The sequence below is a fragment of the Saprolegnia parasitica genome, assembly GCF_000151545.1.
Source record: "Saprolegnia parasitica CBS 223.65 unplaced genomic scaffold supercont2.1, whole genome shotgun sequence".
NCBI lineage: Eukaryota > Oomycota > Saprolegniomycetes > Saprolegniales > Saprolegniaceae > Saprolegnia > Saprolegnia parasitica.
Genome location: NW_012156395.1, coordinates 38,020 through 62,791, shown reverse-complemented (window position 1 = coordinate 62,791; position 24,772 = coordinate 38,020). Strand labels below are relative to the sequence as shown.

Below are 24,772 nucleotides of genomic sequence, written 5' to 3'. Positions count from 1 at the left end.
AATCCAAACGATCTACTCGTCGTCCATGTCGACGTCGGCGTCGTCACCGGGCTGGCCGTCAATGAGGTTCTCGACGTCCAGTTGCAAAATGTCGGCGTCGCAGCCCTATCGTCGCAGAGATGAGTTTTTCATCTTCTCGAAGACGCTGCTAGGGTACGAGAAGCGAGGCCACGTTGGGGTACGTGCGGCCGAGGTCGCCGTGCACAAACTCCTTGACGTACGTGCCCGCGGACGTTGTGAGGCGGAGGAGCATGTAGTGGTCGTTCAAAAGCTCGACGCTGGCGTCGTGGATGACCTTGGGCCGCGTCAGGAGCGTGCGCCGGTGGAGCACGCGCACCGGCGTCTTCTGGCCGACGCGCAAGTCGCAAATCCCGTTGAGGATCGCGACGCGCTCGGGCGTAAGCACGCCAGACGTCCAGACGACGCAGCTGCGTATGATGAGATACACTGGACGACACGACACCAGGTGACGTACCAGTAGGTCTTGCGCTTCGAGTCGGCGCCCGACTGCAGCGCGGCAAAGCCCTCCTACATACCACGTGCTCCCGGAGGCTATCTCGCCATCTGGCATCGCACCTTGGTCGCCGAAGAGAGTTCGCGGATCTCGACAATGTCGGTGTTGGCGGCGTTGACTTGGGCCTGGACCGTTGCGTACATATCGGCAGGCAGCGTCGCCACCTTGGCATCTACCACCAAGCAACGCGATAAGGTCGACGAAGAAAAAATGCCTTCTGCGGTACCGAGCAGCTCGAGGATGAACGGCCGACCGTTCCCGAGCATGCGCACGTCCACGTCTTCGCGGCCCGCCGTGTGGAACTTGTACGACTTGGCGCCAAACACAGGCGAAATGATGTCGCCAATGGCCTCTTCCACGGACGAGTCGCCCATACGCTCGCCATCGAGAACCCTAGCATCCATATATGAGTTACATGGATATGGATAGAACAAGTACCAAGGCGTTTGGCTCAGACCGCGCATAAACTTGAGGTACCGGCCCGCAACGTAAACGGGCGCCCGCTCGACCGAGACCGAGATGGACGCGGCCGACTGCGCGCGCGTGGGCGGACTCGGCACGCCCGCGGGCAGCACGTGGAGGTTGTGGAGCGCGCGGGAGACGGCGCCAAAGCCGTCGATCTCGAGCTTGCGCTTCTTGTTCTGCATGATCGTGTCCTACAACGTTGTACAGCATGAGGACAGGACGTGGAAGAGTTTGCAGACGCGAAGGGACGGCAGTTGCATCGCCTCGGCTTCCGAGAGCGGGTGGCCGAACTGCAGGTGCACCGTGAGATCGCTCGAGGCATCGTACGTCGCGTCGCCCAAGTAGGACGCGAAAATGGGTGTGATGCACCACTAGTCGTTGACGATATACCACGCGCTTGGAGAGATGGTACATTAGATACCTTGAGCACTTCCTTCAAGTCGACAGGGTTGAGCTTCGTCTTGAGGTGCTGCAGAAGCGCATGCTGGCGGATGAGCACAGAGCTCGGGATCTTGATGGCAATGAGAAACGTTGTCGTCGTGTAGCCGCTGTCGCGGACGCTGGCCTCGACCATGGCCAGGCCTTCCGGCGACAAGAGGCCTTCAAAGATGTTGAGGCAGACCGTGCAATTGGCCGCATCTTCGCTGGCAGCGTGGTCGACTTGCGCGTGCTGCGCCGCATAGGCCGCCCACGTGGCTGCGAGCTCGGCGGCGGGACGCCTGGCAGAGAGAGCGTGAGCGAGGACCTCGATGGAGGTGCTACCGGTAGAGCTTCTCGTCGCAGATGCCGGCGAAGCGCATGCAGCAGCGGATGCACAGCCCAGTGCTATGGGCCGTGAAGAGTGCTTGGGCGACGACGCCGTCGGCAGGAAGCGCGGCCAGAAGAGCTGGGTTGCTGGACTCCATCGCAATGCTGGATTGGACTTGAACCAATCGGACGAAAGCCGCACCGGGATTTCCAGAAAAGCGCACCCAATGTGGACAGGGTGTTTTTTCCATTTCAGCCAATCGGGCGCGTTGAAAACAGAGCTGTTTTAAACAAGCTCCAGTGGGATTGATACTCAAACGATGGATTGGATTTGCCATATTTATTGTATTTTAAACCAATCAGCACCAAGCATAAGCTAGAGAAGGCGCAGCACGACGATCTGGCGGCCGCGAGGAGGCCAGATCGACTTTGAAATCGAAATAGCTGCAACTTGGCAGGTCGAAGAAGCATGTTTTGGAGATGACGAAATGCGCTGTAGCACCTCCGTTCGAGACCTGGAGCTCGAGATATCCGTGTTTAAAATTTTGCTAACTCGAGAAATGTGCATTTTCAGAACACGATTTCTCATGGAATAGGATATACATCGAAACGCAAAGGCTACAAACGAGTAGTTTGATTGTCATTGTTTGTGAATATACCCACAGCAGGGCATCACGAGTTCACAACACTAAACTACATTTGTCGAAAGGTGGTCGTCAACCATTTCTGTTGTCTCAGACTTGGCCTCTGGAAATGATACACCGAATGTGGCAGCCGACAAATATCAAGTCGTCGCCGAGGGCGATTCCACATACCATATTGACCTCGGTGAAAAGTGCTACGCACCAAACCAAACAGCAAGTCTCACGTCTCACGCCTCGCCGCCATGCGTCTCCGACTAGGTTTAGTCTGGTGGCGACCGCCAGGCCTGGAAGAGGCCTGCGAGCGCGAAAGGGCCGAACGCTCCAACGAAGCCGTACCGGTAGCTAGCACGGCGACTTTGCCAGAACCGCACCATCGCTCAAGTCCGAGGAGCGTGGTACCGTGAGTGATGGTGCTCGTCCACCACATCTCTGTTTTCTCTCTCGACCAAATTCATATTCATGCTGCAGCTACGAGCGTACCCATCGCAGGCGCACGTCGCCGCCGACGCCGACGGAGTCGTCTTTGTCAACTGCCACCTGCACGCGCTCGAAGCGGTCGCCGACGTCCGACTCATGTGCGAAGGTGGGCCAAGCGTATGGATCGAGATGGAGACCATGCACGACTGCGACACGATCTGCGCCTACTCCGAGTACCGCGTGCGCATCGCCACAATCGCGGCTGGCGACGACGTCGATGTGCTGCTCAAGGTCGAGGTGCTCCCGGCCGCCTCCGAGAAGCTACTGCAGGTGCTTCTCGACGTCCACATCGAGTATACGAGCCTGCGGACGGGTGGCAGGCGCTCGATGCGGTCGCTTGTCGTCGTCCAGCGCCCCGAAACCATCCCAGACGACGAACCTCTCACGTCAACGACGCTGCACGACCGCCACCGCATCCGCGCGGCCCGCGCGTTGGCCATGGCTGCCCGCTGGACCGCGGAGGAGCTTCATGACACAGCGCGCGGAGTTCTCGACAGCACAAGCCTCCAGATACGCAAGGCGCTGCCCCGGCTAACGCGGATTGACGCTGCACAGTCGCGCCTGCTGCTAGCAGCACTTGAAGTCGCGCGCCGTCGGGTGCCACCGCGGCATTCCGCCAAGCACGAAACCTTTGACGACTTTGTCTCGGTCACCGGGGCCATCGAGGCCTAATGCTATAGTATGAGCCGCAGTTTCGTGGACTGTCATACCCATCGAGCGCAGACCGAGCTAATGTACGCTGCCTGTCGTGTAATTCCCTTATGTGCTGCGAAGTGGCGGGCTTGGCTCGGCTTCAATGGCCTGCCTGCTACTGTAAGAAGCAAGCAAGGGCATGAGCCAGACGCGTCGGGCGCCAGGAGATTTCCGCTACGATTGCGTTGCCCGACAGCAAGTGCATAAATAGAGTCGTGTTGGGTGCTTAGACGACGACGTGGGGCGGCGGCGCAGGCTTGGCGAGCGCGATGGATGCGGCGTCGGCAAGCACGATGGCCGGCGAGGCCTTAGTCGACTTGGCTTCAACGTAGACGACCGGAAGCGCTGCATCGTCGGCTGCCATCTTCTTTTCGAGGTGGCGACAAAGGCCATAGCCGGCGCCAGCCAAGAGCGCGCAGCCGATGAGGATCCACGCCCAGACAGGCAGGCCAAGGACGACGGCCTGCATCGACGGCGTCGTGCCTGGCTCGTACCGGTTGTCGGCAGCGGCGACCGCCACCACCAGCATCAGACACCACGTTGCCGCCATCGCCGCCAAATCCAAACTGGCGCGTCGTGACCTGCAAACGACTGTCGTTGGTCAATAAAACGTATTTTAATTCGTCTTTCGTCGACCGCTATAGATAAATTGCGATACCATTGAATATTGACAATTAAATGTGGTTGGTGGCGCTATTTTAGAACGACCAATCAGAAAAAGGCCATGCGTTTCAACCAATGGCCTTGCAGTTCGTTCGCGCCGAGCCAGCTGCGGAGCTGCAGACGGCAAAGATCGCATCGCCGTGATGTGGCACGATGTGGCTGCGCCTTGATGTGGACGCGGCTTCCACGTGGGCGACGGTAGAGTGGGCCGCTTGACACCTTGGTTGTGAGTAACCAGCTCAGGTCCTTGGGTGCCAACAGCCATGATCAGCACACGACCTTGACGCCAGGGTAGCTTATATTACCCAGAGGCCGATGAGAAATGGCATACCTAGCTGTCCAAGCCGAGACGCAGCGATTCACTGCGCGAGCCGCTGGTGTGTGAGCCCATGTTGCCTGGCAGCTTTGCCGGCCGAGGGGGCTCGGTGGTGGTGGCTACTACCCGAGCAGGTGCTAGTGTACTGGCTGCATGTCAAGGCAATGGGCGTGGGACGACGATACGAGTAGCTGCACTCGTAATAGTGTTATGTGTAAATAGGTCAGCCGTCGGCGACGACTGGTTCAGTGTAGTTGACGGCCGACCGCTTGAAGTTTTCGGCCCAGAGCTTCTCAAAGAGCTCGCGCTCCTCCTGGGGCTGGGGCGGGCGTAGCTCCTTGGGCAGCTGGGCGGCGGCGCGCTCAGCTGAGGCGTCGGACGGGCGCGAGTTGACGCGACTGCCGAGAAAGTCGATAAAGACGTCGGGCTCGAGGAGCTCGTACATGAGGTCCCGAAGAAACACCTCGAGCGCAATGCACTTTTTGTGCAGGTAGCTCGGCTCGAGCCGGTTGAACCAGCGGTTGTCGACAGCGCGCCACGCAACGCTTGCCCGCGGGTAGAGTCCCATCTCGAGCTTCTTGACGATGCCTTCAAACTCCGAGTAGCGCCGCCAGTCGGTGTGGTACTCGCGCCCGAGCTTGAACGTCACGAGGTACTCGGCGTGGCGGTCGGCACCGGCGCGGTTCTGTACGATGCGGAACTTGGGGATCGACACGGCGGCCGTGAGCACCTTGCCATCGTTCGGGAACGTTTTGAGCGCCGTAATGCGGCTCAAGCTCTGCTGCTCGTCGTGGATGATGTGGCCGCCTGAGTCGCCGCCGCTGTACCGCCGCCGTGGCATGCCCATCATCGAGTTGTCGCCCATCGACTCGACGCTGCTGTCGATGTCGTGGAACCAGCCCCACTCGGCGCTGCTGTCGCGGCTCTGCACTTGCGACGACGGCCGCTTGAGATCGCCAGAGCCATGCACGGACCGCGCGCTGTCAGACTTGGCGTTGAGCCGGTTGTCCGACGAGTTCATGTACGTGGCGATGATGTCGATGGCAGGTCGATGCGCTTCACCGACCTTGGCACCGAGAGGTGGCCGCGCGTCCATCGATGGCAGCGACCGCGACGACGCCATGCCAGCCAGATCTTGTCGGCGAAATTCGGAATGCCACGCACGCAGTTTTAGAAAAGTAAAAATAGACATACAATTATCGACTCTAACGTCAATAAAATTACGCGATCCAAAATAATTAACCGGCCGAAAAGATACTGGATATTTGTATGTCTACCGTTCAATTGGTTTATAATTTCAAGATTGCAGCTGAATGTGATCACGTTCGACGCCGGTGCCACGATGGCAGAGCTCGATGGCAAGCATCCTGAATCGGCGCGGCGACCATCGCGGGCAGCTCGCCGATTGCTTCGCCAAGGCGCCCTGCCATGCGCCGGCAACGTCGCTTTGAGCCCACTCAGCTACAAGCTGTGGCAAGCGGCCCAGGAGTCAGAACGGCCAAGCGTGTTTGCATCTGCCATCGGCCGTTGGATGTGCCGACTCTACGATGCACGGGGTCTTCAGGCCCACAACGTCTGGTGGCTCGTACGCATTTGCCGAAGGTCGCGCAGCTTGTCGACGAACGTGCCCGCGGGATCGTAGCAGTCGTAAGTAGCAGCACATCGAGCAGACAAGCGGCAGGGCCAGGAGAACAACGACGCCAAGCGCAATGCAGGGCTGGTCGTCCGGCGAGAACCGCGGCAAATGACGAGGCACTCGGCAGACGCATTGTGGAACGTGCAGCGCTAACCTCCACGCAGGCGATGGCTGCTGGACAACAGCAGTGGCCCGTGGCCGCTATGGCGCAAAAGAGCCGGGGCTGGGGCCTCTCGACAGCGGTGCAGTCGCCTGTGCAAGCACAACGGGCGCAGCTGTCCACCGGCAGCAACGTCCACAGCAGAACGAGACGCGCTACTGGCGTTGCCACCGACGTCTGGAGACCACCGATAGTCTGTGTCGGTGCAACCTTTGGAACAACTGCGCACGGAAAAAGTGGACGAAGCAGACAATGAAATGAATTGCGAAATCGCTGAAGCTGTAAATGGAATAATGGAGAGCTTTCGAGCTAGAAGTCGCCACCAAACGTGGCTCCGTCGCCGCCGTAACCACCGCCATCACCGTAGCCGCCGCCATAGCCGCTGTCGCCATGGTCGGCGAGGGCTTCGCCGATGGCCATGCCGCCGATGAGCCCTGCGGCGGCACCGATGGCCATGCCTGTTCCGACGCCCTGGCCTCGGTCCACGTACACTGGCTGCGGCGCCATGTAGACAGGCTGCTGGACGTACATGGGCTGTGGTGTCGAGTGGATCGCAACGTAGCTGTCATCACTGGCATACTGGGTGCTTCGGCAGCAGCAAAAGCAGGCGAGCCCAGCGACAGCAAGCGCGACGAGCACCCAGACGTACGTCGGCGTGGCATCGGAAGACGGGGCCGGCGCCGGCGGAGGGGATTTGCAGAGACACGCGTTGGCTTGCAGCGGGATCGCGCACACGGCGGCGGTCGGGCAGCAGCAGACCTGCTTGACGCCGCTCGAGAGCCATGGGCCGCAGTACTTGCCAGGCAGGCCCTTGTAGGCCGTGTCGCACTGGCCTGTGGAAGCACACACTTGGCACGTGTCGATCGCGGCGTGCACCGCGGCGCAGAGCAGCGTGACGAGCAGCAGCGCGAGACGCGACATCGAGGGAATGAAACTTTTGCGCCATGGTTGGTCGATTTTCGAAGCTCACGCTGGGAACTGCCACCGTTGATGCGACCCAAGGCCGTTGATATGACCATCCGGATGCAATATGAGAACCCTAGTGCGCCACGCATCACGTGCACCTGCCAAGACTCTCGAGCGTCCCACGCTGGATGGCGGGATCTCCAAGTTCGAGCCTGTCTGCGACGCTGTGGGGCGGACTCACCGCACACTGTGTGTTTGGGTGAGTACCGGTACCTGCTGTGGTGGTACACTGTAGATGGAACGCGCATGCTTGGTCCCAAGACGCGCGTAAGTTGCTTTCGTACTCTGGTGGCTCGCAGATGACGATCAAATAGATTTAGCTTGGTTATAGGATAGAAGGGCGAGTGGACTTAAAAGTCGCCGCCAAAGGTGCCTTCGTCGTCGCCGCCGCCGTAGCCGCCGCCGCCGCCACCGTGAGCACCGCTGTCGAGGGCAGCGCCCAAGGCAAGACCGCCGACGAGACCAGCCGCAGCGCCGATCGCGACGCCCGCACCGACACCCATGCCACCGTCGTTGTCGTGAACCACCGTCTGCTGGACGTACATGGGCTGCTGCTGGTACACGACGGGCTGCGGCTGCTGGACGTACACGGGTTGCTGCGACTCCACAAACACGACTTCGTCGTCGGCCGAGGGGCGGCAGAAGCAAAAGTAGATGCCAACGCCGATGAGGATGACACCGATGGCGACGAGGATCCAGACCCAGAACGGCGTCGACTTCTTCGGCGGCGGCAACTCCTTGCAGAGGCACGACTTGTTGTCCTTGGGCATCGCGCAGGCGCTGTTGGTGGGGCAGCAGCACGGGAAGGCAACGCCGGACGAGAGGAACTTGCCGCAGAACTGGCCGGGCGTGTTCTTGTACGCGAGCGCGCACTGGCCGTAGACTTGGCACTGGAGGCACTGGTCGACGGGCTGCGAGAGCGCGGGCGCGGGCGTCTGCGCGCACACGGTCGCAAGCAGCGCCACCAAGAGGAGGAGGCAGGAGGCAATCGACTTGCGCATCGGACTCGAAATCGGAAAATGACTCGACCTCGAGATTCTGCTTGGGTCGCCGGGTGTCGAGTAAAATAGGAAAATTAAATCGACATACTAACCGCACGTGTATCATGCAGAGTTTTAAAATGCTGCACGATCTTTCCACATCCACTGGGTGTAATTTTGCCCTGTCGCGAGCATGACAAAAAGAGGGACGATTGCTTCAAGCGTCCCGCGTCAACAACCGCGCAGCCTTGCACGAGCTCGCGGTCGTTCTGCAGCAGGCTGTGGCTGCTATCAAAGCTGCCATTTGTATTGCCCCGCTTTGTTGCAGGAGCTCGCGGAAGCAACGGCGCCGTAGCACGCATTACGCGGGTGAGGAGGCGCAACTTACGCATGTGTGTTGAAATGAGTTATTACATGCAAGTAGAAAGATATGGCGGACTTCCGAATGCGCTCGTGAGGCGTGGCCGGTGCGACTTACGCGTGTGTATCCTCCAGGTCACTTCGCTGTACTTGGTACGTCGGGACCTTTACCCGAGTCATTAAACGCTCGTGTTTCAGTGCGCTGTAATTCGCCATTCGATCGTCGCACGACGTGTACTACATGTATGTTGTCGATGCCGACAAGGACCCTCTTTTTGACATTTTAAACTGCACACTATTTACGTGGTATCCCAGATCTCTAAATGGTTGTATGCAGGCACACCATTTACAGCCTCACACTCGCAAGGACAATCGTTGAGGTGTCCGACCTGTGCGACACGCCGCAGCTGCGCTGCACGAGCGCAATTCGCTCGTCAATCCCTGCGAGAAGAAGACAGAAGCGGCGGAGTACACGGTACGCGGGTCAGTCCCCTCCTCGCGGAGATGTGGATGCTGGCGACCACCGCTACAAACACGCACGGCGGCGCTCCTATTACACGAAGAGCGTACATCCATGAAGAGCCAGACGCGGGTGGCCTGCCCACCGAGGCGGCCTCTGCCCTGAAGCAAGCCCGCACAAGGCTGTGGGTACTAATACGCGCTGCTATCGATTTGGCGCTCATCGCAGTGCAAGGCAGGATTCCACTGTCGAAGGATTGCATCTCGGACGTGGCACACCGATCGCCTCAGTCCTTGGTCCAGTAGACAGTGTACGGTACCACAAACGAAAGGTACATGTACAGTGTACTACTAGTAATAGTACTTGGCATGACGCGTGAGCGGTGTGTCAGTGTACCCACGATCCGCTCACCATCGCTGATCAGCTGCAGCTGTCTGCGAGCTAACGTGCTGGAGTCGCGCGCGGAATTTTCAGAGTCAATGTATAAACCGCCAAGCAGCAACTGGAATTAATCGCTGACAATAATGTCATCTCTGTGTCGACTGCTATTCTCTCTCATCGAGGCGTTTCTTGAGCTATGTCCAGTGGGAGCATCCGACGTGCGGGCGACACGTACCAAGCATTCACTCCAAATGATAATACAATAGATAGATTCGACAGCTCGCACTTAGAAGTCGCCGCCGAACGTGGCACCGCCGCCACCGCCTTCGCCCGCGTAGCCGCCGCCATAGCCGCCGCCATAGCCACCACCGTAGCCATAGCCATGCCCCGCGTCCATGGCAGCGCCGAGCGCAAGGCCGCCGACGAGACCCGCCGTGGCGCCGACCGCGACACCAGCTGCGAGACCGCCGTCGCCGTAGCCACCACCGTAGCCGCCGTAGCCGTAGCCGCCGTTGACCATCATGGGCTGACCTTGAACGTACACGGGCTGGCCGCACGTTCCCATGGGCTGCTCGACGTACATGGGCGCGGCTTGCTGCACGTAGACGGCCTCCGGAGCGGGCGTGGGGCGGCAGCAGCAAAAGTAGATACCGACGCCGATGAGGATGACGCCGATGGCGACGAGGATCCAGACCCAGTACGGAATCGACTTTTCCTCGCGGCACTCGCAGCGCATGAGGTTCGCCGAGATGGCGCAGACGCTCTTGGTCGGGCAGCAGCACACGGCCCGCGCGAGGTTCGGGGGCGCGAGCCAGTTGCCGCAGTACTTGCCCGCGTTGCCGCGGTACGCTTGGTCGCACGTGCCCGAGTTGGCGCAGCGCTGGCAGGCGCTTTCCGCCGGGAGGAAGGGGTTGGTCGTCGTCGGCGTCGTCTGCGCGACGGCCACGAGGACCAGGGCGCAGAGCGTCAGTAGCACTTGGCGCATGAGCATGCTGGATACGCCGAGATGACGGAAGATGCAGAAATGGTCTGGTACCTACGCCAGGTGAGTCACATCGTCCATGCCGTTGGACACGGCTCCAGAAGTGGACATGACCTTGACCACCGAATTCGCCTAAATGAGTACACTGCCCACTCTACCGACGCTCTCCCTTTCATGGCAATGGATCGCATTGAGCGACGTGCGCTGTGGAGCGTGCTAGGACTTTCAGAAAAGAGGTGTGCATGTCGGAAATGGGTACAATGTACTTGCCTACGGGAATACGGTAGAGTCGTCAACATGTCCAACGAGTCTGCCCGCGTCGCTGACGGCATCTGAGTCGCAAAATATTTGACATGGCCAAATGCTTCATTTGCAGGCAGGGCTGCAGCCTGCTACTGAATTCCAGCGCGACCATGTCTTCCTGCGCTGGACAGGACAGCACGAGCTCACAGCACAACTCGCACCAGAGAAGAGCGCTAAGCTCTTGATGTGTCGTCGTCGTCTGTCGCCGCCAGACGATGGGTGATGAATTTTTACAAGCCGAATCTGCTGCTCGGGACTCTATCGGATACTAAATATGTAGTTCCTGCACGGGGTATGCTATCCTGCGCTCCTTTTTCAGTCGCACGGAAAGCAGCAATCCCATCGAGCGGTGTTGATACCCGCTCTGCACGGCGTTGTGATTGCGCCGCCAACTGTTTCAGGTAAAGAAATGACGTGGCACGACCTCGTCACTTCCGATGAGGCGGGAAAAACCGCACCTACTACATACCTGGTGCCACGGTCCAAGCTGCACGAAGAGCACCTCAAGCAAAACGTTTGGGATCACATGGCTATGCAGCGGGGTGGCCTTCTTCATGACTGCAAAGAGAAGATATTCTCATCGTCCGCACGGCAGATTGACATGTGAGCTCTGCTCGAGGATCTCGAGAGGAACCGAGTCATATGGGTGCTAAACAGCAGCGAGCGACCGCAACTGCCCAGCTGGCAACAGCCCAAGCCCAACAGCCCAGACGATGGTGCAAGGTAGAGTCTTGTGCATCTGGTTCAACGATTACACTGCGGCCAACGACGCTGGACGGACGCGATGCGCGACCAAAGCCTCTGCAATGCAAACCGACGACAGAAATAGTTCAATGCATTGGGGGGTTTAAAAGTCGCCGCCAAACGTAGCGCCGTTGTCCACGTAGCCACCGCCGCCACCACCGTAGCCGTGGCCCGCGTCCATGGCAGCGCCGAGCGCGAGACCGCCGACGAGACCAGCCGTCGCACCGACAGCAACGCCAGCAGCGAGGCCGCCGTCGCCGTAGCCGCCGCCGTAGCCGGGGCCGTAGCCGCCGGCGGTGGCGTAGTTTCCGTTGACCATGACGGGCTGGCCGTACTGGTTGACATACATGGGCTCCTGGACGTACACGGCGGGCTCGTCCTGAGCGGAGCGGCAGAAGCAGTAGCAGACGGCCGCGCAGAGAATGAAGGCGCCGACCGCGATGAGGATCCAGGCCCAGTACGGCATGCCAGAGTGCGTCTTGACCTTGGCCGGGTCGATGCAGTCGCACTTGTCTTTCTTGGAGGGGATCGCACACGTGGCGGCCGACGGGCAGCAGCACACCTGCCGGATGCCGCTCGAGAGCCAGTCGCCGCAGTACTTGCCGGGAAGGCCCTTGTAGGCGCCGCCGCACTGGCCCTGGCTGGCGCAGGCTTGGCACTGGCTCAACGTGACAAAGGGCGTCGGCGCCGCAGTGAAGACCCCAGGCGGAAGAGTGCCGGGCGCCGTCGTCGCAGCCGCGGTGGTCGCAGGCGCGGTGGTCGGCGTGGTTTGCGCCATCGCTGTGGCGGCCACGAGGGCGAAGACGAGGGCTAAGCACTTGCGAAGCATGCTCGAAGTTGTCAAATGGGAAAAGTGCAGAAAGGTCCGGTGTCATTAGGCGCGTCGTGGAATTCGCTTATATAAGTACACATGTCTTTTTTCTGAACAGGGGAGTGGTATAGACAGCAGCAATCTGTACTGATTATGCGATTCGGTCACGAACAAATCGAGGTGCTGCGAGCTTCCAGATGTGGGTACATCCTTCTCCAGTCTGGCTTCGCACGAAGCCCGCGTAGCAGACAAGCACCGTGTCCGAAATTTTCACAATCGACCACGGTGCAGTTGCCGCGTCGGTGTACCGGTACCGGTACCGGTTCAAGCTGTCCAAGCCTGTGTCCAAGCAGCAATTCAGAGATCTCGTCCCGGAGCTGCACAGCGTGCAATCGATGCGCGTCGAGTCTGCGCTCGTCCTTCTCTCCATTGCGCTGTGACTAATTATTTGCGGGACCTCTGTCCACTACGTGGCAGGCTACGAGGGCGTCAGCGACTGAATTTCGGGCCAGAGTCATACGGCCTGTACCACGCCTGTGACTGCACCTGGTAGCTACACCTGGAAAGACAACCTCGGTTGACGTCACGTCTGTGCCCCGGGATACGAAGTCAAAGACATTCGTATTGACATGTGAGTTGTGCATAATATCTAAAAGTCACCGCCAAAGCCGCCGCCGCCGCCGGTAAAGTCGCCGCCACCGCCGTAGCCGCCACCGTAGCCGCCGCCGTAGCCGTGGCCAGCGTCCATGGCGGCGCCGAGCGCGAGACCGCCGACAAGACCGGCGGTGGCGCCAACGGCCAGGCCAGTGCCGACGTCGGCTCCGCCGTACCCGCCGTAGCCGTACCCGCCGCCGTTGGCGTACACCACTTGGGGCTGTTGCTGGTACATGACGCCAGGCTGACCGACGTAGCCGGGCTGTACGATCACGACCTCTTCCGTGTACGTCGGGCGGCAGCAGCAGTAGTAAAACGCGCAGCCGAGCAAGATTGCGCCAAAGCCGATCGCGATCCAGACCCAGAACGGCGTGCCCGAGGTCGTCTTCGCAGGCGACGTGTTGCCGCCGCAGACGCAAGCGCTCGCGTCGAGCGGGATGCGGCACGTGGCGGCGGTCGGGCAGCAGCACACTTGCTTGACGCCACCCGAGAGCCACGGACCGCAGTACTTGCCCGGAAGGCCCTTGTAGGCAGCGTCGCACTGGCCGAGGTTGGCGCACGCTTGGCACGTACTCAAGGTCTTGACGGGCACGAGTGGGCTTGTCGGCGCTGGCGACGTTGCGGGCGTTGTGTCTTGGCCGACGACGCACTGCAGGGCGCACGCCAGGAGGAGAAGGAGGAGGAGGCTCCGCCGTGGTGCCATGCTGGAGCGAATTGGGAAATGGAACGCTGGAATAATCGGCGAGATCCGTTTCTCAAGTCTTCTGCTCGATGTTCGACCCAACAGGTGGTGCCAGTGTTCCGGCGAAGGTTAGCGTCGACCATGAGCGTCGACGGTCGTGCGAAGGGGCGCGCGCTCCCGGTGCCGAGCTTTCTCGGGTACTGCACTGCTTTCCGTGCTTGATGCGCTCGATGCTCATCACGAAGCGTCAGTGCGTCGGGCGCCGTTCTCGGTGACAGCGTCTCCTTCAGCCTCCTATTCCGCGCATATATATTTGCTCGGGAGGAATTTCAACTTTTCATTTTTGAAATCTTCCATCGAAAAGCAGTTCATCCCAAGCAGCAGTGAGCTCCGATGTAATACCTGTGGCGATGGCACAAGCATTGCGTCAACGACACTCTGCGAACGCAGGTAAGGTGTCGAGAGCAAACGTGCAGTGCGACAGAACCCGCTCCCTTTTTCTTGCCACCAAAAGGCAGAACGTCAGCGAGCCGGGTTCGAGTCCCGCCACAGCCTTCGTTTCGGTCGCGTCAACCAACCAAGCACTGTAGTCCGCATGGGAAAGGCAGGAGGCGACGCACTCGCCCAGACTCGACACGAAGCAGCGGTGTCTACTTGCACTGCGACCTTGGCCCCTCTGTAGCGGAGGCTTGTTTCATGAGGCTCTGCTCTCAAGTTGATGAGAGACTGTCACGAAACAACACTCTCTGCGCTCTCCTCTCCAGCGCGTGGCAGCGCCTCTGCAGAGGAAAGGGTGGCCACGCTGCATCGCGTCACTTTCATTGCCATGGTCGTGTCTCGATTGCTGGTCGTCTGCGCCCTGCTCTTCGCTGTGATCGCCACACCGGCGCCGCCAACGGCGTGCCACAAGTGCGCTCAGAGCAACCAGTGCAGCACTGCCTACCAAGGAGGCGCCGCGCAGTTCTGCGGCAATTGGCTCAGCAGTGGCGCGACGCAGCCATGCTGTTGTCCTGCTGGCGCCGACCGCTGCAGCGCCAAGCGCGACGCGTGCGACTGCAAGCCCGAGACCAAGAAGAAGCTCTCGACTGGTGTCTACGTGGCGATCGCCGCGGGGGTCCTCGTCGTTGTGGGCGGCGGCGTCTTCTGCCTTTTCAAGCGGCGGCGACGGCTCCAGAAGGTGTCCGAGCCCGCCAAGATGGAGAAGACCGAGCCACCGGCATATCAACCAGCATATGCAGACACGTACGCCCGCGCCGGCGGGCTCGTCTAAGATCTATTTCTACCGGGTATTTAAAATAGACAACTTGTCTTGGGTTACGTCAACATATTTTAGAGGGTCGCGAGGCCTGCGAGGAGAGCAGCGGTCAGCGACGACGTGGTCGAGAATTCGGTCGACGACGCGCTCGAGCGTGCGCGGTATCGGGCCACCGGCCGGTCGACGTAGATAAAGGACAGCGCGCACGGCTTTTCGGATTCGCGCAGGACGAAGTGGGCGTCGTCCATGCTCATGTGGGTGGTGTCGATGCCGTTGATGGCGGCCAGCACATGGTTGGTCGAGACACCGGCGAGCGCCAACGGGCTCGTGAGCGACACGCTGCGCATGAAGAGCGGCGCCGGGCGGGGGCTGAAGAAGAGGCGCTGCGGCTTGCCCGTGTCGGTGCCCGTCGCGAGCAGCAGCATGGTCTCGTCATAGTTGGCAGCCGTCACGTCGACGCCGTTGACCGACTCGAGGCGGCACCCGGGGTACACACTCGACTGCGCTGCAAAGCCGTCGGGCGCCACGCGTTTGACGACGACTGCCCCGGTGTACGCGTCCGTGCCAAAGGTGAGGCCGAGGCGGCCACTCGTCCAAATCAGGTGGAGAACGCCGGTCGATGATGGGAGCGCGCGCTCGAGCTCCAGGGCCTCGCCGCACCAGTCGTACTTGACGGTGCTGGAGAAGAAGTCATCTTCGGAGCGCTGCGTCAAATACGGGTCCGAGAGTCGACGCGCCATGGTTGTTGAGACTCGAGGCAGCTAATTGATTTCTGCGGTGCTGGCGACGACGCGTTGCTCAACAGCTGCGTGCGCGGGAAATTTGTCATACTGTATGTCCTGGCAAGGGTATATAATAAATTATTATATACCCTTGGTCCTGGCTTCACATAAGTGCTATGTCGCGTGACGCGACGAGGTGATCGGCGCGTGCGACTGCTGCGATTCTAGTACCACCGAGTCGAAAGTGCATTGGCGCAGTACGAGGGATATCTACAACCTTGCTACAGTAGTTCGTTTTACATACATAGATTAATGACTTGACGTTGCAGTCTAGAGACCAAGCTCTCAACCCCGCGACAGATCGCAAGATACATTGTGGACACCGCCACCAGCGACGCGTCATCGTCCATGCGCGTCATCGTCCATGCGCGTCATCGTCCATGCGCGTCATCGTAGCCATGCGCGTCAACTTGTGTGGTAGGCGACGACGAAACTCGGTGGCGCTTTGTACTACATCATCGACTACCGTGATCGACTAAAAGCTGTGTAGATCGCGTGTCACTCTCCCGTCCGGATACGAGGCCTGTCCGGATGCTCTCTGCCGGCGAAGTCATTGTGCCACCGCCGCAGTCGACCATCCATGGCCTCTGAAGACGACGTGTCGCCGGAGCTCCTCCACCGCCTCCAGCGCTCGTGCTCCATCAAGCGGTCCAACTCGACGCCCGAGTGCACCTGCGATGTTGTCTGCGACGGCGTACGCCTGCACGTGCCTTGAGAGGAAGCCTCACGCAGTCTGTAGTCGTGCCGCCGACCACGCCTCGACAACGACGTCTCTGGAAGCGACGACGAAGACGACGACCTCGGTACGACTCATGGTACAGGCGTCGCTCACGCCCTCGTGTAGCCACCAGCGACGATGATGGCGTCGACGTCGATGCGCCGCGGACCGACGTCAACGACGAGTGCAAGCCATCGATTGATGACGACGACGAGTGCAAGCCACCACCCACGTCGACGCCGTTGCCACCTCTCCACGCAGCACCGGCCTTCGTGCCATCACCGCCGTCGCCCGTGAAGCCTCGCAGCCGGTCGCACCCGCCGCAGATCATCGAGTACCTCTGGCACGGCGAGGCGCTCGGACTTGAAATCTGCCGGTCCAAGATGCGCCACAGCGGCGCGCCGTACAGCCAGCCGCGCATCACGCTCCGGTGGAAGCAAGGCCCGATCGGCATGACGTTTGGCATCGAGAAGGCGACGCGGCAGGTGTACATCAAGCGCGTCCAGCGCGAGTACGGCAACATCCACGCAGGCTTCCTCCTCGTGTTTGCCAACGGCGCGGTCGTCTCGGAGCGCAACTTTGACGTGATCATGCAGGACCTCAAGCGCAACCACGACCTCGGCCGGGAGCAAACGCTCGAGTTTGTGCCGCCGCCGTCGCCGCCCATGGCCCGCCTTTTGAGCACCGAGAGCCCGCTCGCGCGCATCGGCGTGACCCACCACTACGAACTCATGCTCGTGGGCGAGACCCGCGCCCTGTACCTGACGCTGCCCGAGATCCAGCAGCTGTTGCAGACGTCGCCGCGCCCGACGCGTCTCTCGTTCTGCTTCAACCCGGCGGCGCACGACGTCATGGTCGCCACGCACCAGCGTGCGCCCGAGAAGGCTGGGCCGATCGCCTTCGACAACAGGGCCATCGCCGCCGCCGCCTTTGCTGCGGTCATTTGCTTATAATCTTACGCCTGTCTATCCCAGTGCCATCCGCTGTTTAGTCCCAACACTACGCGTCAGGGTTCACCTCTATTTCCTGCCATTGAGACAAACACATGCTGGTGTCGGCTGGACGTGGTGCCACGTCATGGATATGGATCGAGAAAGGCGCCGGAGAGGGTGTCCCGGAGGTGGAGGCGGACGACACAGGCGTGGCCCGTGCGACTCGCATCAATCGCTTCGACAAGCGCGTGACTCGATGGCTTGATGCTGCTTGCATGCGGCGGCAGGGCCACGACAAACTGCGTGTGGGCGAGCAGCCAGCGCAAGGCGCGGTCGAGGTCGTGCTCGTAGTTGACGGCGACGTCCAGCGAGCGCCACGCTGCGTGCGTCAAAGCCGTGAGGACGGCGTCGAGGCCCGACCAGTAGTACCCTCTGGACACGACGTTGAGCGCTTCAAGCGAGCGAGGAAGGCCGTGTAAGATCGCATCGAGGCCGCGGCTCGTAAACGCGTTGCCGTGTACGTCCAGCGACCGCAGCTGTCGGCAGCGCGGCAACGCCTCGCCCAACGCGCGCGCGCCGCGGTCGTCGAGCTCGTTCTCTGTCAGCGCCAGCTCGACGAGCGCGCTGAGGGACTTGATGCCGTCCATGACGACGGGCCGGTACGTCGGGTACACGCACGGATCGCTCGAGAGAGAGAGCGCGCTTAGGTGTGGGACGACGCAGTCGCCGACGCCCGCGCTTGTCCACGCAAGGCGGCGAAGAGTTGGCATCCGGCCGAGTGCGTGACGGAGCCGTTGCACGTGCAAGGCCGACGACGGCAGTTTGCGCCGACGCAAATCCAGCGACGTGAGGCGGCCGCAGAGCGGAAGCGCGTCCGCCAGCGCTGGCGCGAGCGATCCAAACGCGTGGCCGCTGAGGCTCAAGTGGGCGAGGTGCTGGAGCTGCGGTAGCGCTGCGATGAGCGACGTCGATAGAGCGAGGCCATTGAGGCGCAGCGACGTCAGAGCGGGCAGCGCTGCGAGGGCCGTCGCCACTGCGTCGGGGCAGAGACCGCCGTCCAGAGCCAAGTGTGTCAAGCGAGGCGCCGTGAGCAGCGATGCCGCTACGGCGGTAGACGCCAACGGTCGCGCGTCAAAGATCCACGTGAGCGTTTTGAGCGATGCCGGCAAGAGGACGGGGCCCGAGAGCCCGAGCACGCGATCCAGTGCGAGCGACTGCAGCGCCAACGCCTGCGCCAGCGCCGCCGCGAGCGCCGCCGACACGTGCAGGCCTCGCAAGCACAGCGACCGACCTGACGACAGCCACACTTGCAGATCCGCATCGGCCGTTGGCAACAGTGACGTTCGTGGGTCGCCGACGAGCACAAGCTCCCGCACGCGGCCCTTGGTTAGCAGCCGCAGGACGTGGCAAAGCCAGCGGCCATTGTCTTGTCGAGCGGTGTTGACAACCAGGCGCTTGAGAGGTGCGCGCTCGAGAGCAAGGTGCAGCATGACGCCGTCGGCTTCCGAGAGCGGTTTGATCGGTGCAATGTGGACTCGTGTCACTGCGGTCAGCGGCACGGCGGCCTCGAGGATGTCCAGAGGCTGGCGCAAAACGAGCTCGATCTGAGCGTCGTGGTGCATGAGACTCTTGAGATGCGAGTGCGTCGAGGCCGACGGCGTCGAGAGGAGCGCGATGCGAGGCCACGTGACGCGCACGGTGGTCGGGCGTTGCGTCAGCGCTTGGAGCGCAGCGAGCGCAGGTGTCACGGCGGGTGGCGGCAGTGCGCCTAGCAGGGCCGAGAGGCTCGAAGGGCACGCTACTTGCATCGCGATGAGCTCAACGACGTCCATCGGCACGGTTCCCGCCATCGAGTGCATTTCGCAAATTGAAGAAGAAGGAAATACCAGCGTTTCATTGGTCGAGAGCGTATCTTTATCCACGCTCGACCAATCACGGGTATTCTTCTCTCATCGTCTTGTGGCGGCTGCTTCTGCAGTGCACGAGAACATTGCCGACGTTCAGCGCCTCTCAACACCTCGATTCCTGAGCACCATGCGCGATGGCCCCGCTGTAGCGTCTCACCCAAGCTCTGACCGCTGCAATAAGGATCGTTGGTGGCCTGCTGGTGCACTCGCAGCTCTCCAGGGACAGATTGCCAAGCGAGTAGCAGTGATGCGTCAACAGCGTAGCAGTGGTGTGTCAACAGCTAAGCCAAGTCGGATGCAACCGTGTCTTACGTGGCTCATCGAGCTGCCAGTATATGATGCAAGCCACGGTGGCTGCACGGAAGTAGAGAGAACATATAGTAACGTTAGTAGGACTTGGTGTGCGTGCTGCTAAAAGGAGTACCCGAGGGCCGTCGCGACGGGGCTTACGCCCGCCTCGATAGGGTTATCGCTGAGGAGCCGCAGCATGCCGATGAAGAAACACACGAGGAAGACGAACCACGGCAGCGTCGACGGCGTTGCCGCCGCTTCTCGGCACTCGCACGTTCCGTCGCGCGTCGGAACAGGGCACACGGCATCGAGGTTGCAGCAGCAGGCGCCGGTCGTCGGCCACACACCACAGTACTTGACATCGGCGCAGCGGCCGGTCGTCGCGCACGCATGGCAAATCGCCGCCGCCGGTGCTGTGGCGGCGACGGCAGCGACGAGGACTAGAAGGACAAAGAAGACGCGGGGAACCATGCTCGTATCGCGAATGACAACGACTGACGAACCCTGGGCGTCCGCGGGTGTTAGCGACGGGCTCCCTACGCCCTCCTTTGCGTCGGGCGACAAAGCCACGAGGACGGCGGAGCCTATGACACCACACACTCGACCGCGCTGCCGTCGTCGTCTCTCAATGGCGTCACGGCAGACTCGTGTCCATGATCGAGCTCCGAGAGCGCTTGTTGCCCGCACCCGCCGACGGCGCGATGCACAGCGCGATCCAGCCGATCACGTCGCCGCCAGATTGCACTTGAAGTTGGCCTATCACGGGACAAAGGTGACGCACCATCTGTTTCGGGTGATGCGGGAAGCTCGGGGCATTTCCAAATTCCACATCAACACATCGGATGCCACGCCCCATACTCTGGAGCCTCCTCGTCGTACTCCTCGTCGCTACCGTCGCGGCAGAGAGCCCGGTGACGCCGGCGCCCTCCGCCTGCAAAGCCTGCGCCGCGTCCGGGCAGTGCGACCGCGCGTACAACGCGTCGGCCGGCAAGTTTTGCGGCCTCATCCCGGCTCCGGACCAATACTGCTGCTGCAGTACCGAGCACATGTGCCCGCCAGTCGGCTCCTCCGCGTGCACGTGTGCGCCTGGGCCGGCGCCCGACTCTTCGTTCACCAAGACCCGCCAAGTATTCGTGCTCATCTTCCTTGGCTTCCTTCTCTTCGGCTGCATCTTGCTCTGCGAACGCCTCGGACTCCCGCCAAGCGGCCGCCGACAAGGCTACGTCAGCATCGAGTCGGCGCATTATCCCGGCTAAGAAGCTCCATCTTAACTTACTATCTGCTAACAACTCGAAGCGTACGTTCCACCTGCCGCCTTGTCGTTTGCCAAGCGCTTTTTCGTACTTCAAATAGCGTTTTCTTGCTGCTTGCAGCGAAATGTGCCAGCGAGCGTGGCTAGTACCGCCTTGACAAGCCTGTTGCAAGCCTGGGAGCGAAGCCCGTGGCGTCTGTTGGGCAGCGATGGGCTGGACGATCAGACCTCTCTCCAGCGCGTCAAGGTGCATCTTCTAGAGCACTCTTGGTCGCAACTACTGCATGACGCAAAGGCCTGCCCTTGTGGCGTGGCTGCGAGCGAGCTGACGGCAAGGTCGAACCTTGTTATATTCGGCATTCGAAAGATTTGTTTTCGGCACGGGCAAGATGGGTGGCGGCATTGTTTACCGGATGCCACCTGGCAGCGTATCCGGCGTCTAGCTTCCACGCAGGAGGCAGAGAGCAAGACGCAGCGATGACGGAGCTCAAGCGCATCCACGTGGCCATCCTCTTTGCCATGGTGTATGGCCTCAAGGGCGTCTGGAAGCACATCATGGGCGCGCACATCGTCGTCGTCGTCGTATGCCTGGGCATCATCTACATCGGCAAGCTGCGCCAACCCAAGGATCCGCTGGACATTGCGCTCGCCAAGCTCGACAGCGAAGAGACCGACGCGCGCTTGGCGTACGAGGCCAGCACGCAGCGCACCTTCATCCGCCCCACGCACTTTACGGTGCCCGAGGAAGAGCGTGGTATCTTCATGCCCCGCCACGGCAAGTACTCGTCGTTGCTGGGCGGCAGCCGCGAGCAGCGCGTCAAGTTCATCCAGAAAAAGTCGACCGAGAAGGCTACCGAGACGACGCCGGAGCAGCCGCCCGTCGAGACGCTCCTCGAGTCAATCGCAGAGGACGCGCCGTCGTCCAAGGCCAAGCGCCGCCAGAAGCGCGCGTTCCTCAACAATTAGAGTCGTATTATAGAGCTTTCAACCTGTTTTGAATCTATCTAGATGCCCATGGCCGTCGTCCAGTAGTACATCAGGGGCGCGACGAAGAGAAGGCTGTCCATGCGGTCGAGGCAGCCGCCGTGGCCGGGGAAGAAGACGCCTGCACCATGTGAGCCAAGCGTTTTGTTGCCTGACGTACCCGAGTCCTTGACCTGGGCGACGCGCTTCAAGTACGACTCGACGAGGTCGCCGACGATGCAGGCGACACCCATGGCCGTGCCCAGCACCACTTGATGCACGAGCGAGAGCGGCGGCAAACACGCATATGCAGCTACATGCGCGTGAGGCGATCTCTTCCATGAAAAGGAGGACGTACGCGGGAGGAGCGAGGCGCCGACGACTGTCGCGATGCTAAAGACAATGCCGCCGAGGCCGCCGGCGACCGTCTTGCCCGGCGAGATGGCAGCGAGGAGCTTTGCCTTGCCACAGAGCGAGCCGGCGACGAGCGCGCCCGTATCGCAGATCCACGAGCAGGCCACCGTCATGATCTAGCACGCTCGCTTGAGACCGTCGCTGGAGCAGGATGGTTGTACCTGGAGACCCATGCCGTACGTCGTCGACGCCTCGCGCACGAGGATCGCGTGGCCAAAGCCGCTACAAGCTCATGAGTGCGAGCCCGTTGCGTAGACAGACGCACTGGACAATGTAGCCGAGCGCGACAAGGTCCAAGACGAGGCTCAGCAAGCCCGCGTGCAGCGTCGGCTCGCGCTGGCTCTTGGCCATGAGAAGGTGCAGAAGAAAGACCGCAAAATACACGCCCGCGGCCGTCGCATCTACCGTATGTGAGGCCAGTAGACGCATGCATGTGAGCCACCATGGGTCCACTTGTCGACCGTGGCGGCGCCAGCGACGAGCGCGCCGAGACCAGCGAGCGTCAGTGCGTGCAGCCACGGCGCCTGCGTCACGCGTCAGCCAGAGCCAGACGACTGCAGCGATGTACCTGCGCTGGCTTTCGCCCGGCCATGTGCTGCAGGATAGGCGGGCAGACGTTCAGGCGGAACTCGAGCAGGCAGCCCGTCTGGATGAGCATCGTGAGCGCGGCCGTGCCCGTCGCGCTGCAGAGGAGGTAGATCGCCAGCGGCGCGGCGACGCAGAACGTCCCTACCCGGCGGGCCCAGTCGACGCCCATGGTTGAAATCAAATGTGGCCGTCGGCGCGTACGTTAAACAGGTTTAACCTCTTTAACCATCCGAGGGCAATCCGCTGAGCGCTCGATCCCACGGAGCACGCACGGTCGCTGGATCGAACCTTCTGGCTCGAGCCATCTCTTCGGGGCGCCTGGCTCCTCTTCACCGGCCATGAGCTGTCGAAACAAAGGAGCAAGCGTTCAAGAGGATAGAGTACAACATATATCGAGCGCCAAGTTAATCATTACGACGACACACGGGCAGGCTTAGACGTTGGTGACCTTGATCTTCTCGGTCGAGGCCATGAGCGTCGGCGTCGTCGAGCCCTCCTTGGGCAGAATGTCCGGGTGCGGCACGGCCGGCGTCACGAGGCACTCGTCGTCGGCCTTGGCCTTCAACGTCGCCCGGCGCTTGTGCACGGCGAACATGGCCGCGGCCACGCACGCGATACCGCCGACGGCGTAGACCGCGACCATGCCCTGCGACGGCGCCTCGTGGACACCCGTCGCGCCGCTCTCGGCTTGGTTCGAGACCGAGTGGACACTCTCGGTGGTCGTCGCGGCGTCGCCGAGCGTGTAGTTGGTCGGCGCCTGCGTCACAGGGTTGCCGAGGACCGACGCCATCGTGTCGTCGATGCCGCCCGTGTCGTTCGGGTTGGTGTTGGCGCTGTCACCAAGAGGCTTTGTGGTTGCGTTCTCGTCGCTGCCATCGTCGGAATCATTGCCACTGTTCGAGTCGCTGCCGTCGGCCGAGTCGCTGCCGTCGGTCGAGTCGCTGCCGTCGGTCGAGTCGCTGCCGTCGGTCGAGTCGCTGCCGTCGGTCGAGTCACTGCCGTCGTCCTCAATGTCTTCGGTCGTGGGAGCCGGCGTCTTGGGATTGTGGGTCTTGGGCGAGCCGAGGCCGCCGTGGCGGGGCTGCGCCATCTCCGTCTTGGCGGGCTGCGTGCCGGGCGCCGTGACGTAGCCGTGCGAGTGCTCGGACGGCTTCCCGGGCAGGACACAGCGCCACTTGTTGTCCATCTGCTCGCAGACCGTGTCGCGCGGGAGCACGCACGAGTCGCCGTTGTAGCTCTCGAGGAAGTCGAGGCAGCGGGCGCCGGCCTTCGCGCCGGCCTTGGGGCAAGCGCCTTCGGACGCGCCGCAGACAACGCCGTCGGCCTCAAAGCAGTAGCGCGCACCGCGGTAGACGTCGACGCACTGGTGGTTGGCCATCTTGGCGGTCGCCGTCGACGCGAGCACGGCGAGGATCGAAGCAGTCGAGACGCGCATGGTGGTGGAGATTGGGAAATGACATGGCCACCGCAGCGTTCGCGCGAGAGAGCCCGCAGAGTGAGCAACCCGTTCGAATCCCGAGACAGATGCGCGTGTTTGACGCTATAATATGCGTCGCGTGTATTTTATACACACCTTTGACCATATACTTGTATACAATAGAATGTAGACCGAGAAAGGAATAAAAACTTTGGTTTTATATTTGTCCGCACACCGAGGACACATTGCGCTGTGGAACGTATGAGCAGTGCGACGGCATACAAACACCAAGTCAAATCGCCAACCAGCTGGCACGCCCGAAGCAATCAACCTGCGGGTTCTCAGACCCGACGCTTATAACTGTAGTCGCGGAAGAAGCGGCTCCGCAGCGCTGTCTCTCGTACGCTGGTAGTCTAACGAGCTAGGCGCGCCAGCGAGCTTGACAAAAGAGCCAAGCCACGTCGGCATGCAGTATAAAATACAGTGTATGCCAATTGGAACGCGAGTGCCGGTGGTCCGTGCTGTGAGTCACGTGGCGATAAAGAGAGTCGGTCGTCTTTGGAAGGCCGAGCTGGTTTCCCGAAACATTGGTTCGCGTAGCGGCGAGATGGGCGT

At 61.2% G+C, this 24,772-nt stretch overlaps 18 protein-coding genes across 18 annotated transcripts; 5 read left to right on the top strand and 13 right to left on the bottom strand.

The window, feature by feature from the left end:
• Positions 1–12: 12 nt before the first annotated feature.
• Positions 13–1,892, bottom strand: SPRG_00032 (hypothetical protein; the record flags this gene model as incomplete). The annotated part of the gene is made up of 9 exons (XM_012338148.1): positions 1,742–1,892; positions 1,401–1,698; positions 1,219–1,350; positions 953–1,170; positions 741–907; positions 577–686; positions 476–528; positions 158–428; positions 13–105 (listed from the first exon to the last, which is right to left on the bottom strand). The coding sequence occupies exons 1-9, from the start codon at positions 1,882–1,884 to the stop codon at positions 13–15; spliced, it is 1,485 nt and encodes a 494-aa protein (XP_012193538.1). The 5' UTR covers positions 1,885–1,892.
• A 937-nt stretch (positions 1,893–2,829) lies between these two features.
• SPRG_00031 (hypothetical protein) lies at positions 2,830–3,519 on the top strand (the record flags this gene model as incomplete). Its single annotated transcript, XM_012338147.1, has 1 exon — positions 2,830–3,519. The coding sequence occupies one exon, from the start codon at positions 2,830–2,832 to the stop codon at positions 3,517–3,519; it is 690 nt and encodes a 229-aa protein (XP_012193537.1).
• A 221-nt stretch (positions 3,520–3,740) lies between these two features.
• Positions 3,741–4,137, bottom strand: SPRG_00030 (hypothetical protein). The gene has a single exon (XM_012338146.1). It carries the CDS (start codon positions 4,088–4,090, stop codon positions 3,767–3,769), a length of 324 nt encoding a protein of 107 aa, XP_012193536.1. The 5' UTR covers positions 4,091–4,137; the 3' UTR covers positions 3,741–3,766.
• A 509-nt stretch (positions 4,138–4,646) lies between these two features.
• On the bottom strand, positions 4,647–5,664 carry SPRG_00029 (hypothetical protein). The gene has a single exon (XM_012338145.1). The coding sequence runs from the start codon at positions 5,640–5,642 to the stop codon at positions 4,743–4,745; it is 900 nt and encodes a 299-aa protein (XP_012193535.1). The 5' UTR covers positions 5,643–5,664; the 3' UTR covers positions 4,647–4,742.
• An 897-nt stretch (positions 5,665–6,561) lies between these two features.
• Positions 6,562–7,332, bottom strand: SPRG_00028 (hypothetical protein). The gene has a single exon (XM_012338144.1). The coding sequence runs from the start codon at positions 7,234–7,236 to the stop codon at positions 6,625–6,627; it is 612 nt and encodes a 203-aa protein (XP_012193534.1). The 5' UTR covers positions 7,237–7,332; the 3' UTR covers positions 6,562–6,624.
• Positions 7,333–7,574: 242 nt separating this feature from the next.
• SPRG_00027 (hypothetical protein) lies at positions 7,575–8,301 on the bottom strand. Its single transcript, XM_012338143.1, has one exon. It carries the CDS (start codon positions 8,280–8,282, stop codon positions 7,632–7,634), a length of 651 nt encoding a protein of 216 aa, XP_012193533.1. The 5' UTR covers positions 8,283–8,301; the 3' UTR covers positions 7,575–7,631.
• A 1,267-nt stretch (positions 8,302–9,568) lies between these two features.
• On the bottom strand, positions 9,569–10,485 carry SPRG_00026 (hypothetical protein). The gene has a single exon (XM_012338142.1). The coding sequence runs from the start codon at positions 10,451–10,453 to the stop codon at positions 9,749–9,751; it is 705 nt and encodes a 234-aa protein (XP_012193532.1). The 5' UTR covers positions 10,454–10,485; the 3' UTR covers positions 9,569–9,748.
• Positions 10,486–11,562: 1,077 nt separating this feature from the next.
• SPRG_00025 (hypothetical protein) lies at positions 11,563–12,333 on the bottom strand. Its single transcript, XM_012338141.1, has one exon. The coding sequence runs from the start codon at positions 12,318–12,320 to the stop codon at positions 11,595–11,597; it is 726 nt and encodes a 241-aa protein (XP_012193531.1). The 5' UTR covers positions 12,321–12,333; the 3' UTR covers positions 11,563–11,594.
• A 561-nt stretch (positions 12,334–12,894) lies between these two features.
• SPRG_00024 (hypothetical protein) lies at positions 12,895–13,699 on the bottom strand. Its single transcript, XM_012338140.1, has one exon. The coding sequence runs from the start codon at positions 13,657–13,659 to the stop codon at positions 12,952–12,954; it is 708 nt and encodes a 235-aa protein (XP_012193530.1). The 5' UTR covers positions 13,660–13,699; the 3' UTR covers positions 12,895–12,951.
• Positions 13,700–14,464: 765 nt separating this feature from the next.
• SPRG_00023 (hypothetical protein) lies at positions 14,465–14,959 on the top strand (the record flags this gene model as incomplete). The annotated part of the gene is made up of 2 exons (XM_012338139.1): positions 14,465–14,547; positions 14,572–14,959. 2 exons carry the CDS (start codon positions 14,465–14,467, stop codon positions 14,906–14,908), a joined length of 420 nt encoding a protein of 139 aa, XP_012193529.1. The 3' UTR covers positions 14,909–14,959.
• SPRG_00022 (hypothetical protein) lies at positions 14,920–15,655 on the bottom strand. The gene has a single exon (XM_012338138.1). The coding sequence runs from the start codon at positions 15,631–15,633 to the stop codon at positions 14,968–14,970; it is 666 nt and encodes a 221-aa protein (XP_012193528.1). The 5' UTR covers positions 15,634–15,655; the 3' UTR covers positions 14,920–14,967.
• Positions 15,656–16,237: 582 nt separating this feature from the next.
• SPRG_00021 (hypothetical protein) lies at positions 16,238–17,392 on the top strand. Its single transcript, XM_012338137.1, has 3 exons — positions 16,238–16,369; positions 16,415–16,478; positions 16,520–17,392. The coding sequence occupies exons 1-3, from the start codon at positions 16,256–16,258 to the stop codon at positions 17,344–17,346; spliced, it is 1,005 nt and encodes a 334-aa protein (XP_012193527.1). The 5' UTR covers positions 16,238–16,255; the 3' UTR covers positions 17,347–17,392.
• A 7-nt stretch (positions 17,393–17,399) lies between these two features.
• Positions 17,400–19,185, bottom strand: SPRG_00020 (hypothetical protein; the record flags this gene model as incomplete). The annotated part of the gene is made up of 1 exon (XM_012338136.1): positions 17,400–19,185. A coding segment is annotated over one exon (1,717 nt), but the record flags the coding sequence as incomplete, so codon positions are not given.
• Positions 19,186–19,591: 406 nt separating this feature from the next.
• On the bottom strand, positions 19,592–20,074 carry SPRG_00019 (hypothetical protein). Its single transcript, XM_012338135.1, has one exon. The coding sequence runs from the start codon at positions 19,992–19,994 to the stop codon at positions 19,644–19,646; it is 351 nt and encodes a 116-aa protein (XP_012193525.1). The 5' UTR covers positions 19,995–20,074; the 3' UTR covers positions 19,592–19,643.
• Positions 20,075–20,351: 277 nt separating this feature from the next.
• Positions 20,352–20,835, top strand: SPRG_00018 (hypothetical protein). The gene has a single exon (XM_012338134.1). It carries the CDS (start codon positions 20,366–20,368, stop codon positions 20,777–20,779), a length of 414 nt encoding a protein of 137 aa, XP_012193524.1. The 5' UTR covers positions 20,352–20,365; the 3' UTR covers positions 20,780–20,835.
• Positions 20,836–21,216: 381 nt separating this feature from the next.
• SPRG_00017 (hypothetical protein) lies at positions 21,217–21,795 on the top strand. Its single transcript, XM_012338133.1, has one exon. It carries the CDS (start codon positions 21,253–21,255, stop codon positions 21,739–21,741), a length of 489 nt encoding a protein of 162 aa, XP_012193523.1. The 5' UTR covers positions 21,217–21,252; the 3' UTR covers positions 21,742–21,795.
• SPRG_00016 (phosphatidate cytidylyltransferase) lies at positions 21,724–22,912 on the bottom strand. The gene is made up of 7 exons (XM_012338132.1): positions 22,721–22,912; positions 22,595–22,676; positions 22,418–22,553; positions 22,314–22,374; positions 22,097–22,268; positions 21,920–22,051; positions 21,724–21,880 (listed from the first exon to the last, which is right to left on the bottom strand). Exons 1-7 carry the CDS (start codon positions 22,907–22,909, stop codon positions 21,780–21,782), a joined length of 873 nt encoding a protein of 290 aa, XP_012193522.1. The 5' UTR covers positions 22,910–22,912; the 3' UTR covers positions 21,724–21,779.
• Positions 22,913–23,173: 261 nt separating this feature from the next.
• On the bottom strand, positions 23,174–24,182 carry SPRG_00015 (hypothetical protein; the record flags this gene model as incomplete). The annotated part of the gene is made up of 1 exon (XM_012338131.1): positions 23,174–24,182. The coding sequence occupies exon 1, from the start codon at positions 24,173–24,175 to the stop codon at positions 23,174–23,176; it is 1,002 nt and encodes a 333-aa protein (XP_012193521.1). The 5' UTR covers positions 24,176–24,182.
• Positions 24,183–24,772: the final 590 nt, after the last annotated feature.

What these genes read in the sequence shown, in the direction of transcription:
- SPRG_00030 (XM_012338146.1), bottom strand. Translation starts at nt 4,090, where the DNA reads ATGGCGGCAACGTGGTGTCTGATGCTGGTGGTGGCGGTCGCCGCTGCC.
- SPRG_00029 (XM_012338145.1), bottom strand. Translation starts at nt 5,642, where the DNA reads ATGGCGTCGTCGCGGTCGCTGCCATCGATGGACGCGCGGCCACCTCTC.
- SPRG_00028 (XM_012338144.1), bottom strand. Translation starts at nt 7,236, where the DNA reads ATGTCGCGTCTCGCGCTGCTGCTCGTCACGCTGCTCTGCGCCGCGGTG.
- SPRG_00027 (XM_012338143.1), bottom strand. Translation starts at nt 8,282, where the DNA reads ATGCGCAAGTCGATTGCCTCCTGCCTCCTCCTCTTGGTGGCGCTGCTT.
- SPRG_00026 (XM_012338142.1), bottom strand. Translation starts at nt 10,453, where the DNA reads ATGCTCATGCGCCAAGTGCTACTGACGCTCTGCGCCCTGGTCCTCGTG.
- SPRG_00025 (XM_012338141.1), bottom strand. Translation starts at nt 12,320, where the DNA reads ATGCTTCGCAAGTGCTTAGCCCTCGTCTTCGCCCTCGTGGCCGCCACA.
- SPRG_00024 (XM_012338140.1), bottom strand. Translation starts at nt 13,659, where the DNA reads ATGGCACCACGGCGGAGCCTCCTCCTCCTTCTCCTCCTGGCGTGCGCC.
- SPRG_00022 (XM_012338138.1), bottom strand. Translation starts at nt 15,633, where the DNA reads ATGGCGCGTCGACTCTCGGACCCGTATTTGACGCAGCGCTCCGAAGAT.
- SPRG_00021 (XM_012338137.1), top strand. Translation starts at nt 16,256, where the DNA reads ATGGCCTCTGAAGACGACGTGTCGCCGGAGCTCCTCCACCGCCTCCAG. An exon ending in GCGATGTTGTCTGCGACGGC is followed by an intron (nt 16,370 to 16,414) that starts GTACGCCTGCAC and finishes CGCAGTCTGTAG; the next exon opens with TCGTGCCGCCGACCACGCCT. An exon ending in CGACGAAGACGACGACCTCG is followed by an intron (nt 16,479 to 16,519) that starts GTACGACTCATG and finishes GCCCTCGTGTAG; the next exon opens with CCACCAGCGACGATGATGGC.
- SPRG_00019 (XM_012338135.1), bottom strand. Translation starts at nt 19,994, where the DNA reads ATGGTTCCCCGCGTCTTCTTTGTCCTTCTAGTCCTCGTCGCTGCCGTC.
- SPRG_00018 (XM_012338134.1), top strand. Translation starts at nt 20,366, where the DNA reads ATGCCACGCCCCATACTCTGGAGCCTCCTCGTCGTACTCCTCGTCGCT.
- SPRG_00017 (XM_012338133.1), top strand. Translation starts at nt 21,253, where the DNA reads ATGACGGAGCTCAAGCGCATCCACGTGGCCATCCTCTTTGCCATGGTG.
- SPRG_00016 (XM_012338132.1), bottom strand. Translation starts at nt 22,909, where the DNA reads ATGGGCGTCGACTGGGCCCGCCGGGTAGGGACGTTCTGCGTCGCCGCG. An exon ending in CGTACGGCATGGGTCTCCAG is followed by an intron (nt 22,269 to 22,313) that starts GTACAACCATCC and finishes CGAGCGTGCTAG; the next exon opens with ATCATGACGGTGGCCTGCTC. An exon ending in CGCCCAGGTCAAGGACTCGG is followed by an intron (nt 21,881 to 21,919) that starts GTACGTCAGGCA and finishes CACATGGTGCAG; the next exon opens with GCGTCTTCTTCCCCGGCCAC.